The sequence below is a fragment of the Salvelinus fontinalis genome, chromosome 6 (genome assembly GCF_029448725.1).
Source record: "Salvelinus fontinalis isolate EN_2023a chromosome 6, ASM2944872v1, whole genome shotgun sequence".
NCBI lineage: Eukaryota > Metazoa > Chordata > Actinopteri > Salmoniformes > Salmonidae > Salvelinus > Salvelinus fontinalis.
In genome coordinates, this window is record NC_074670.1 from 40,168,123 (window position 1) to 40,180,388 (window position 12,266).

The 12,266-nt window shown below is 43.0% G+C and overlaps 1 protein-coding gene across 2 annotated transcripts; it reads left to right on the plus strand.

Annotated features, from left to right (window-relative positions):
* The first annotated feature begins 388 nt into the window (after positions 1–388).
* On the plus strand, positions 389–5,190 carry LOC129857833 (cbp/p300-interacting transactivator 3-like). Of its 2 annotated transcripts, none has more exons than XM_055926460.1 (2): positions 389–611; positions 1,517–5,190. In XM_055926460.1, the coding sequence occupies exon 2, from the start codon at positions 1,522–1,524 to the stop codon at positions 2,257–2,259; it is 738 nt and encodes a 245-aa protein (XP_055782435.1). In that variant the 5' UTR covers positions 389–611; positions 1,517–1,521; the 3' UTR covers positions 2,260–5,190. The 2 variants fall into 2 exon arrangements, with proteins under 2 accessions (XP_055782435.1, XP_055782434.1); XM_055926459.1 differs by having other exon boundaries at positions 390–611; positions 1,513–5,190.
* Positions 5,191–12,266: the final 7,076 nt, after the last annotated feature.

Sequence of the window (12,266 nt, forward strand, 5' to 3'; positions counted from 1 at the left end):
CGGTATCTCATTGCAAGAGGCGTCACTACAGTCCCCGGTTTGAATCCAGGCTGTATCACATCCGGCCGTGATTGGGAGTCCCATAGGGCGGTGCACAATTGGCCCAGTGTCGTCCTGGTTTGGCCAGGGGTAGGCCGTCATTGTAAATAAGAATTTGTTCTTAACTGACTTGCCTAGTTAAATAAAGATTACATCTAAAGTTGACTACTTTAAAATGGCAGAAGCATGGTGGACGTCCTCAATGGCATTGCACATGCTAAAACTGGCCACTAGAGGCCTCTGTCATTCTCTATGGGAGAAACATTGATTATAAGAAAAATTACAGAGGGAGTGTTCAAATTGGCTAGTGTACCTTTTTTCTATGCACATGCGCTATATTAAGTAGAGGCAACCGTAGCTCCACCTCTCTCCCACTGAGTTTTTTTAAAATATTTTTTATGTATAATCCCTGAGTTGACCCAGAAAATAAGCAGTCTGTGCATCGGCCCTGCTTGAGCATGAAGTGTAACCCTGTGGAATACATTCTGTAATCTGAAGACACCTCGTTTTGCAAAACTAAAATAGAATGTAGCAGTAGCAAAGTCTTTGAACTTTAATCCGAGTAGATACGGGTACGTGTTTGTTTTAATATATTGTATCATTCACTGTCTGGCGTTTGTGTGAAGGTCTTGAGGTTGATGTTCCATTGTCTTTAGGAGTGTTGGAATAATTAATCGGCTAGACATAAAATAGTGGTGTGTATTAACAAGTGTAGGAAGTTGTAGACGCTATGTATTGAATTTGGGAAGCAATCCGAAATTTGAACAACCGTATAATATAGGCTACAGCTGTTTGGGAATGCATAATGTCAATGTATCGCTTCTTGCTTCTTTGTTGCAACGTGCGTAAATAACCGAGCTGCTTTCATTTTGTGTTTGATGTGCACTGGTGGAGGGAATATAAACCAAATTATAGTTAATGCATCATCACTGACCGAGACGTCGATATCTATTAACTCAATCGAATATCCAGTTGTAAAGGTAACAAGGTTGATAGCTAGCCTACCTGTGTTTCAATCGGCAAAGCACAAAGAGGAGCATTTGCAGCGAAATTGAGGAAGATGTGGAAAGGCTTTCTAGTGTTCGCGAAAAGGAGCACAAACCCGGCGGTTCTTGACTAGGAAGCGTCTCTTGTGGTTTTACTCTGCCAGTTTAGGACATTGTAGGCCACATTCTTCCAGGAAATAATATTGCGTAATCATAATATTTTGGAGGTTTGAGAAATATATCTAAATGAATTGTCTTGTTACAAAATCAACCCATTTTTTTCACATGTACTGCTCTTATGCATCCAAACATACGGGTTTCTCTAGTGCAGCCAAGTCAAATATGTCCATGGCATGTCACCTATTCACTAATTGGCTTCAACTGTACCAAATGTAGGCTACTGCATGCTCACTGAACTTCTACCTACCTACATGATGGGTTGAAAATCAACTGCATTGCTCTAACTGTGTTTCCTCTGTGCTGAAAGACAGGAGCCATGGCGGATCATCTAATGATGCCCATGAACCACAACTCTGCAGGCAGGGGCCTCCACGGCTACAGACTGGGCATGAACGGAGGCCTGGAGGCAGGCAATCAGCAGCACGTAGTGCCTCAGCCCGGCCTTCGAGCCCTGCCCAATGGCCAGATGATGCACTACGGTGGAGGACCTCAGCAGCAGGCCACCATGGAGGTGGCCATGAGGCAGCGGCAAGGCATGGTGGGGCCCGTGAACAGACAGCTCAACGGGGCTCAGATGGGCCACCACCAGATTACGTCTGGTAACATGATGTACAACAACGAGCAGGCCCAGCAGCAACACCACACCCAGCACCATCACATGAGCCTCCAGCAGCACCCGCAGCAACAACAGCAGTATATGAATGGTGGTCTCACGTCCCAGCAGCTCATGGCCAGCATGCATCTGCAAAAACTCAACACCCAGTATCATGGACATCCACTGGGACCCATGAACGGCAACCACATGGGCAACGGGGCAGCCCAGTACCGCATTTGCCCGGCCCAGCTGGCTAACATGCAACAGATGGCCGGGCCGGCTCTGGCCTTGAACGGCATGGATGCGGACATGATTGACGAGGATGTTTTGACATCCCTGGTCGTGGAGCTGGGCCTGGACCGCATTCAGGAGCTGCCCGAACTCTTCCTGGGCCAGAACGAGTTTGACTTCATCTCAGACTTTGTGAGCAAACAGCTGCCCAGCACCATCAGCTGCTGAGTGAGAGAGGACCTGAGTCAACGATGCTTTGAAGGGGCCTGGAAGGGTGGAGAGTTTGGAAAGACTTGAGTAGTGTGTTGCCCACTGGAAACAACTACTGCTCCGCTTTTCATTTTTGTGTTGTGCCTTTCACTCTAACAGTGCTAGGTCGCAGAGAAGAGTGAGCGAGAGACACTGGTCTAGATAGCCACAGTGCTATGGTGTCATTTTGTGAAGTGACCAGAGGTGTGGTTCTGTGTTGGGTCGCAGCTCGCCTGTAATGGGACATCGTCCTCCAGCATCTCTTCTCTCCAGAGATGAATGTAAACGAAACTGCTGAATTTGTTCAGAGTGGCTTCTCAATGTTAAGACACTGTTGCCTCCTACATTGGACTCAATGGCAGTTTAGTAGTAAGATGTATTTATTTATTACTCTCTCAGAGAAATTAATATAGAACCAACCAGAGACCGACAGATCGTCCAGAGAGAGAATCAAGTTCTGTTGGTGTTTTGGGTAAGGTCAGGGGAAGCGCTAAGTTTGTCTTTTAACATTTTTTTTTTTTTTAGTAAATTGGTCTGGGCCTTCTTTTTGAAAATAAGCCCCTCAAATTCATTTTTGATCTTCCAAGAGCTTGGATTTCTCTCCAAGAATGGAGGCGGCAGTACAAGTAGAATGCCATTTCATGGATTTGAATGGAAGTCTATCATAATTGAATAGCTCACTTTTGGCAAGGATTGCTTTTAGTTGTGATGTTCTCAAACCTACTACTTGTACTGTATACATCTGTGTTAATACAGGAAAGTATGTAAGATATAGAACTACATTAATTATGCCAATTTATTTTCTTTACTGGTGGTTTTTATCTTCCCTTTGCGGTCAAGACGGGGTTTTGAGGATCAATAAAAATGGCCTGGATATAAGTGTGGCCTGCTTTTACATTCATTGCAGAGTAGAGCATTAAACGTAATCTGGGGGCTAAAGGGAATTATGCCACTTCAGGGCTTTCCAGCCTGCATGGTCCAGGATATTAAATAACTTAATACTGAATTAATTTATCTCAGGTGTCCCTGTTTATTAGGAATATCTTTATCTCCCTCAAGGTATGCACAGTCTTTTGATGACAGACATTTACTGCTGTAAGCAGCAAATTACCTTCAATCCTGTCATGGGAAATGATGACTGGTGTGTTAAAATCAAACTCAAAGGTGCACTGCTATCCACCAAAAAGCTGAAAGAAGGACCCACATTGTGGTTTTAGTCATTGCATTCCTGATTATCCTGACACCATTAATAAAAATAGATTGAGGAATGAATTTCCTGGTTCCTATGAGTTACGGTAACTTTTCTATATGTTGCTGGGTAGAAAGTAGGTGAGACCTGGGGGAGATGGAGCGGGCCAGGGTTAATCTACGCTTACCTTGATGTGGGTTTAACTGAATTCATCCCCTGTAAATTACTACCCCACAGGGGCAAAGAAGTATGGCACACCTTTAGTGACAGTTGTTAGCTCTGAGACTGCACTTAATGGTTGGTTGGGGAAGCAAAATGAGTATAGGTTAGTGCCAATAATAAATGGCATATACAAGCATGGCTTCTTCAAAAAAAAATCTGTATAAATATCCCATGCCTTATGCAATGTTATAGCCACCTGATATTAATTCTATTAAATTCAAATGAGTTTAATATTCTATGGGGTTGGGGTTAGTATTTTACCTCAGGGCATGGAATGCTTGATTGATGTCATATGGGAATATCACCTCCACATCGAACAGTTAAAGTAGCATTATGCAGAAATAACTCCAATTTCCTGGTTGCTAAAACTCATAGTTTGCCTAATTTCAGTTAGTGACAAAAGAAGAAGATAGTGTAGAATCATTGTACCATCTAAGCTGCTGTGAAATATATTTCACATAAGCAAAAATATTGTTTCAGCTGTTTGAAGATGCTGTACAAAAACAAAACGGGAAGCATAGAAATAGCGCACATAGAACAGATCTACCGCTTCTTAGACTTGCTTTCCAGTAGATTGATAGATCTATAACTCACATTTTATATGTGCATTTGGTCAGGTTGCCCAAAAGTTACATATTGCCAGTTTAAGATAATTTTTTTGGGAACTTGATGAGTAACAAGTCCTCGCTTTTGTCTAACTCATTCTAAAAGAGACATCTATTTTCAGTAGTTCAATTGTGTAGAACAAGTTAGCCCTTAAAGCCAAATTGAAACATGGAATCAACTGGAGGTTTGCTCTAAATGAAACTCACTTGATCTTAATTTAACTTACATTTGTGTTTGCCAAACACAAAAACTCTAGATTCAGCCGAGGGCATGTGGGGTTACTTGCGTTGTCATGAGAAAGGCTGGGGCATAAGCTACAATTGCGCTGCCTCTTGGCACCATCCTTAGTAAAGGTTGCAGGGTCCATGCCCAGTCTACAGGGTCTTCCTGGGAACTGCCAGTGCAGGCTGTGCTGAGGCAGGTTGACTAACTGGCAGACCACTGGCTCCACATACTGTATATCTGAAAACACACTGCATTGCAAGGTCCCTCTTTAGCATCATTAAAAAAAGTGGTTTCTTAATCATTGTGCATCCAGAGTTAAATGGGATTATGTTCCATACACCTGTTTGCTCACTCAATCCCTTGTTATGTCTCAGTCTCCTACAGAGGGGCCAGTCTAGACATAGGCTAAGCAGGGTGTGACTGGAAGAAGTTTACAGTTAGCCTGTTTCTGTTTTTCTCTTTCTCTCAGACAAGGCAGCTCACCCACAACAACTGCTAGCTACGCAACTTTTCTTCTTCCTGTGTCGGCTTGCTGTTTTCTCGATATGTCAAAGCTCAAAACCCACATGGAGAGAAAGACTGATAGAAACAAAATACTGCATATACTGTACACACCAAGGAAATTCTCCAATGTGAAAAAAAGTTACATTAAAAATTACTTCTTGAAATGAAGTGGATGGAGTTTTTGGTGCATGGGGATTTCTCTGTGGGATTTACCCCTAAGAGGCCCTAGGATTCCTGACAAAGACCACCCCTAAACAGTGTTCAGCACCCTCATTTGGGCAGACAGATCGCATTGTTGCATATGAAACAAGTATAGTGCTAATATTCCTCTCATTCTCTGTTACACATGGTCCATTCTACACAAGCCTATCCATTTGTATCTCTAACAGCTCCTAGCTTCAGCACCCCCACAATGGGGCTGAAAGATCACTATGGCTGAAAAATTCAGGTTGCATCTTGACACTATTGCATAGTGTCAATATTCTTCTCATTCTCTGCTACACCTGGTCCATTCTACACAAGCCTATCTATTTGTATCTCAAACTGCTCCTAGCTTCAGCACCCCCACACGGGCTGAGAGATCACACTGGGGCTGAAAGATCCGACTGTTGCATCTAGAAATTTGTTGCGTAATGTTAATATTCTTCTCATTCTCTGTTACACATGGTAGTCAATTCTATCTACACTTTACATGTCTACCTCCTGAACAGGCCCAAGCGTTCTATTTCCAGGTACTACAGCTGGTGTGGAGGCTTCCCATGAGCTCAGTGTAATCTCCGGGCCAATGAGGGCACAGTGGCCATACCTAGCCACGCATGGGCTGTGGTCCCCACCCCCAACCCCTCTCTGATAAAGCAAGCTGACCAGGCCTGCAGGCTTATCAAACATGCTAACTGGATAACACTAGTATTTTGCTCTGAATAATCTGTCTCATAAAGTGCTAGCAAATCTATGCAAAAGGTTTTTTGTCATTTTTTAAATCATTGTATTGGCCCTCGTCTATACACCCTTATTTGCAGTTGTATCTCATGCTGTAGGCTATTCCCTTTGTAAATAGGACATTGAGTAAGCTTCTCTCCAACTAAAATATCCTATTCAGGGGTTTCAACTATGTAGTAGTGATTGGACCATTTTACTACAATGTTCTACATTGCATTCTTACATAACACTATCCAAACATACATTTGTTTTGGAACTTGTGCCCATTGTTACTATATGACTATATTATCACTATATTATTCAGAAAAAAACATTGACCCAAAAGTTTGTAGTGTAGTTGATTATTTGATGACTAAGTAGAAGCCTCACGGGAATTAGGACAGAACAAACACAGGATCAGTTGCTGAGTTAATTATTGATAGCAGGGGCAGGTTCCTGAAAGCCTGGTTGAATGTGGGAGGTTGCATTATCATGCATGCCTGCATTCTGACTATTTGCAGAGAATGGTTGTTTTAGGGTTGTTTTAGGACCTGAATCTGAATTAACCTCTCTCCTAGAAGGTAAATAAACAAACTGCAGCTTCACTAGGGTGAGATAATTCAGAGGACATCAAATTGTATTTGTCACATGCTTCTTTACGAACAGGTGTAGACTTATAGTGAAATGCTTATTTACGAACACTTCCCAACAATGCAGAGATTGTTTTTGTTATATAATAGAAAAATAGACAAATAATAACACAAGGGATAAATACACAATGAGTAGTGATAACTTGGCTATATACATGGAGTACCAGTACCGAGTCGATGTGCGGGGTACGAGGTAATTGAGGTAGATATGTACATCTAGGTAGTGATAAAGTGAATAGGCAAAAGGATAGATAATATACAGTAACAGCAGCATATAGTGTATTCGGAAGGTATTGAGACACCTTCCCTTTTTCCACATTATGTTACATTACCGGCTTATTCTAAAATGTGTGTTTTTTTTAAATCCTCAATCTACACACAATACTCCATAATGACAAAGCGAAAACAGATGTTTATAAATGTTTGCAAATTTATAAAAAATAAAAACTGAAATACCTTATTTACACAAGTATTCAGACCCGTTGCTATGAGACTCAAAATTGAGCTCAGGTGCATTCTGTTTCCATTGATCATCCTTGAGATGTTTCTACAACTTCATTGGAGTCCACCTGTGGTAAATTCAATTGATTGGACATGATTTAGAAAGGCACACACCTGTCTATATAAGGTCCCACAGTTGACAGTGCATGTCAGAGCAAAAACTAAGCCATGAGGTTGAAGGAATTTCCCTGTAGAGCTCCAAGACAGGATTGTGTATAGGCACAGATCTGGGGAAGGGTACCAAAACATTTCTGCAGCATTGAAGGCCCCCAAGAACACAGTGGCCTCCATTATTAAATGGAAGAAGTCTGGAACTACCAGGACTCTTCCTACAACTGGCCGCCCGGCCAAACTGCAATCGGGAAGGAAGGTGACCAAGAACCCGACGGTCACTCTGACAGATCTCCCAAGGTCCTCTGTGGAGATGGGAGAACCTTACAGAAGGACAACCATCTCTGCAGCACTCCACCAATCTCGGCATTATGGTAGAGTGGCCAGATGGAAGCCACTCCTCAGGAAAAGGCACATGACAGCACGCTTGGAGTTTGCCAAAGGCACCTAAAGGACTCTCAGACCATGAAAAGTAACATTCTTTGGTCTGATGAAACCAAGATTGAACTCTTTGGCCTGAATGCCAAGCATCAAGTCTGGAGGAAACCTGGCACTATCCCTATGGTGAAGCATGGTGATGGTATCATCATGCTGTGGGGATGTTCTTCAGTGGTAGGGAGACTAGTCAGGATCGAGGGAAAGATGAACTGAGCAAAGTATAGAGATCCTTGATGAAAACCTGCTCCAGAGCGCTCAGGACCTCAGACTGGGGCGAAAGTTCACCTTCCAACAGGACGATGTCCCTAAGCACACAGCCAAGACAACACAGTAGTGGCTTCGGGACAAATATCTGACTGCCAGAGCCTGGACTTGAACTCGATCGAGCATCTCTGGAGAGACCTGAAAATAGCTGTGCAGCAACGCTCCCCATCCAAACTGACAGATCTTGAGAGGATCTGCAGAGAAGAATTGGAGAAACTCCCCAAATACAAGTGTGCAAAGCTTGTAGTGTCATACCCAAGAAGACTTGAGGCTTTAATCGCTGCCAAATGTACTTAAACAAAGTACTGAGTAAAGGATCTGAATACTTATGTAAATGTGATATTTCAGTGTTTTATTTTTCAAACACTTACGAACATTAATAAAAAACAGTTTTTGCATGTGTAATTGTGTGTAGATTGATGAGGACATTTAAAAAAAATCTATTTTAGAATAAGGCTGTAACGTAACACATGCGGAAAAAGTCAAAGGGTCTGAATACTGTCCGAATGCACTGTATGTGATGAGTCAAAAGGAGGGTAAATGCATATAGTTAAATAGTTAACCAATAGCTACACGGACTAACTACATAGCAGTCTTATGGCTTGGGGTTAGAAGGTGTTCTGGGTGGTTCTAGACTTGGTACATCGGTACCGCTTGCCAGGCGGTAACAGAGAGAACAGTCTATGGACATCCAAGTCTGGATGGCTGAAGTCTGGATGGCTGAAGTCTGACAATTTTTACGGCCTTCCTCTGACACCGCCTGGTATAGAGAGGTCCTGCATGGCAGGGAGCTCGGCCCCAGTGATGTACTGGGCTGTACGCACTACCCTTTGTAGCACCTTTGTAGCATCTTGCGTATGCCAAGTAGTTGCCATACCAAGCGGTGATGCAACCAGTCAAGATGCACTCAATGGTGCAGCTGTTTAACATACCGAATCTTTTCTGCTTCCTGAGGGGGAATAGGCATTGTCTTTCCCTCTTCACCACTGTGTTTGTGTGACCATATTATTTTTGGAGAGCCCAATTGATTCTGAGTTCAGGCACATCAAGTTTATATGTGAAAACTATTTCTTAGTACTTTCTGATTTCTCAAACTCACTTCTTTGTTTAGCCCTTTACTTGCAATGCCCATGCTTTGAAATCCACCCCGTCACGGCTTCACACAATATTCATGTCCATGTTTCTATACTTTTACGGAAATGTTTTCACTGACTGAGGAAGCCATGTGAATGTGTTTGTATGTGTGTGTGTGAGAGAGTTACTTTTCCCCTTGAGAGATAATACCCTTGCTGACATGTAACCGATCAGCCACGTTCCGGCAATCATTGCTGAAACATTTCCTGGCATTAGCCGGCACCTTCTGTAGAGACATGGGGGTGCTGAGATGGGGCTTTTCATCTACGATTGTCTCACAAACAAGGTCGCAGGAGCCCAAGGAGGTGGCTGCTCTCCATTCAGCATGCATTCCAAGACCTGAGGCAATTTTAAAAGCACCCTACAGCACATTCATTCTGCTGACAGTGAAAGCATTCTGGGAATTCTGGAATGAATCGGGTACGCCAGAGAGGGAGAGGTGGCCTGAACACTTTATCCCTTTGGTCAACCTCTCTGGCTGTGTTCCCACCTGTCTCACTACACCACCTGGCTAGAACCACTGCCCTCAACCTGGACTCGGGGGTAAACGTAACATAGTAAACGAAAATCCGGAACACTCAAATGAATATGATATGTTACGTTTGGTATGGTATGTATTACTTTTTGGATGTCCATCATCCATTTCGTATGTCATGTTACGAATTTCAATTCGTATGATACACTACATGACCAAAATGATGTGGACATTGCTCGTCGAATGTCTCATTCCAAAATCATGGGCATTAATATGGAGTTGGTCCCCTTTTGCTGCTATAACAACCTCCATTCTTCTGGGAAGGCTTTCCACTAGATGTTGGAAAATTGCTGCAAGGACTTGCTTCCATTCAGCCACAAGAGTGAGGTCGAGCACTGATGTTGAGCGATTAGGCCAGACTCGCAGTCGGCGTTCGAATTCATCCTAAAGATGTTTGATGGTGTTGAGTTCAGGGCTCTGTGCAAGGCATTCAAGTTCTTCCACAACAATCTCGACAAACCATTTCTGCATGGACTTTGCTTTGTGCACGGGGGCATTGTCATGCTGAAACAGGAAAGTGCCATCTCCAAACTGTTGCCACAAAGTTGGAAGCACAGAATCGTTTAGAATGTCTGTAGCGTTAAGATTTCCCTTCACTGGAACTAAGGGGCCAAGCACGAACCATGAAAAACAGCCCCAGACCATTATTCATCCACCAAACTTTACAGTTGTCACTATGCATTCGGGCAGGTAGCGTTCTCCTGGCATCCGCCAAACCCAGATTCATCCATCGTACTGCCTGATGGTGAAGCGTGATTCTTCACTCCACACTTTTCCACTGTCGGCGATCTTTACAACACTCCAGCCAATGCCTGGCATTGCACATGGTGATCTTAGGCTTGAGTGTGGTTGCTCGACCCTGGAAACTCATTTCATGAAGCTCCAGACAAACAGTTATTGTGCTAATGTTGCTTCTTGAGGCAGTTTGGAATTCTGTAGTGAGTGTTGCAACCAATGACAGATGATTTTTACGTGCTTCAGCACTCGGCGGTGACGTTCTGTGAGCTTGTGTGGCCTATCACTTTGCAGCTGAACTGTTGTTCTTCCTAGACGTTTTCACTTCACAATAACAAAACATACAGTTGATCGGGGCAGCTCTAGCAGGGCAGAAATTCTAAGAACTGACTTGTTGGAAAGGTGGCATCCTATGACGGTGCCATGTTGAAAGTCACTGAGCTCTTCAGTAAGGCCAATGTTTAACTATGGAGATTGCATGGCTGTGTGCTCGATTTTATACACCTGTCAGCAACGGGTGTGGCTGAAATAACCAAATCCCAAATTTTAAGGGATCAAGTCAAATCAAATCAAATTTTATTTGTCACATGCGCCAAATACCACCCTGCATACCACTGCTGGCTTGCTTCTGAAGCTAAGCAGGGTTGGTCCTGGTCAGTCCCTGGATGGGAGACCAGATGCTGCTGGAAGTGGTGTTGGAGGGCCAGTAGGAGGCACTCTTTCCTCTGGTCTAAAAAATATCCCAATGCCCCAGGGCAGTGACTGGGGACACTGCCCTGTGTAGGGTGCCGTCTTTCGGATGGGACGTTAAACGGGTGTCCTGACTCTCTGAGGTCATTAAAGATCCCATGGCACTTATCGTAAGAGTAGGGGTGTTAACCCCGGTGTCCTGGCTAAATTCCCAATCTGGCCCTCAAACCATCATGGTCACCTAATAATCCCCAGTTTACAATTGGCTCATTCATCCCCCTCCTCTCCCCTGTAACTATTCCCCAGGTCGTTGCTGCAAATGAGAACGTGTTCTCAGTCAACTTACCTGGTAAAATAACGGTAAAATAAATAAAAAAATACAACAGGTGTAGCCCTCACCGTGAAATACTTACAAGCCCTTAACCAACAATGCAGTTCAATAAATAGAGTTAAGAAAATATTTACTAAATAAACTAGTCAAAAAACTAAGTCAATGTGATTAATTGTTCAGTAGTTTTATGGCTTGGGGGTAGAAGCTGTTAATTAGGGATAGGAGTCCCGCTAGCGGGACAACTACCGGTGAAACTGGAGGGCGTGCAATTCAAATAAATAATCATAAAATTATGATATTAAACATTTAGGAACATACAAGTGTCTTATATCAGTTAAAAGCTTAAATTCTTGTTAATCTAACTGCACTGTCCGATTTACAATAGGCTTTACAGCGAAAACATGCCATGCGATTGTTTGAGGACGGCGCCTCACATCGAAATATTTTTCCACCAGCACAGGTTTCATAAATTCAGAAATAGCGATTAAAAATTGCTTCCTCTGATTTGTCATTCAAAGGGTCCCAGCTACAACATGTAGTGTCGTTTTGTTTGATAAAATACTTATTTATATCCCAAAAAGTCAGTTTAGTTGGCGCCATCGATTTGAGTAATCCACTCGTTCAACGTGCAGAGAAATTAATCCATAAAGCTACCGCTAAACTTTGTTAAAACAAGTCCAAATACGTTTCTACTTAATCCTCAGATACCCTAAAATGTAATTAAATGATAATATTTCATACGGAAAGAAGTATGTTCAATAGGAAAACGATATTAGCAGGTGCACATCCTCTTTGTCGCACGCGCATAGATTGATTTCCAAGTCTGTGTCCCAGTACTAAAACTCATAATTTTTCCTTGTTTGGGAAGAAACAAGCCTGAAACCTTGAAACAAAGACTACTGACATCCAGTGGAAGCCATAGGAATCACATAC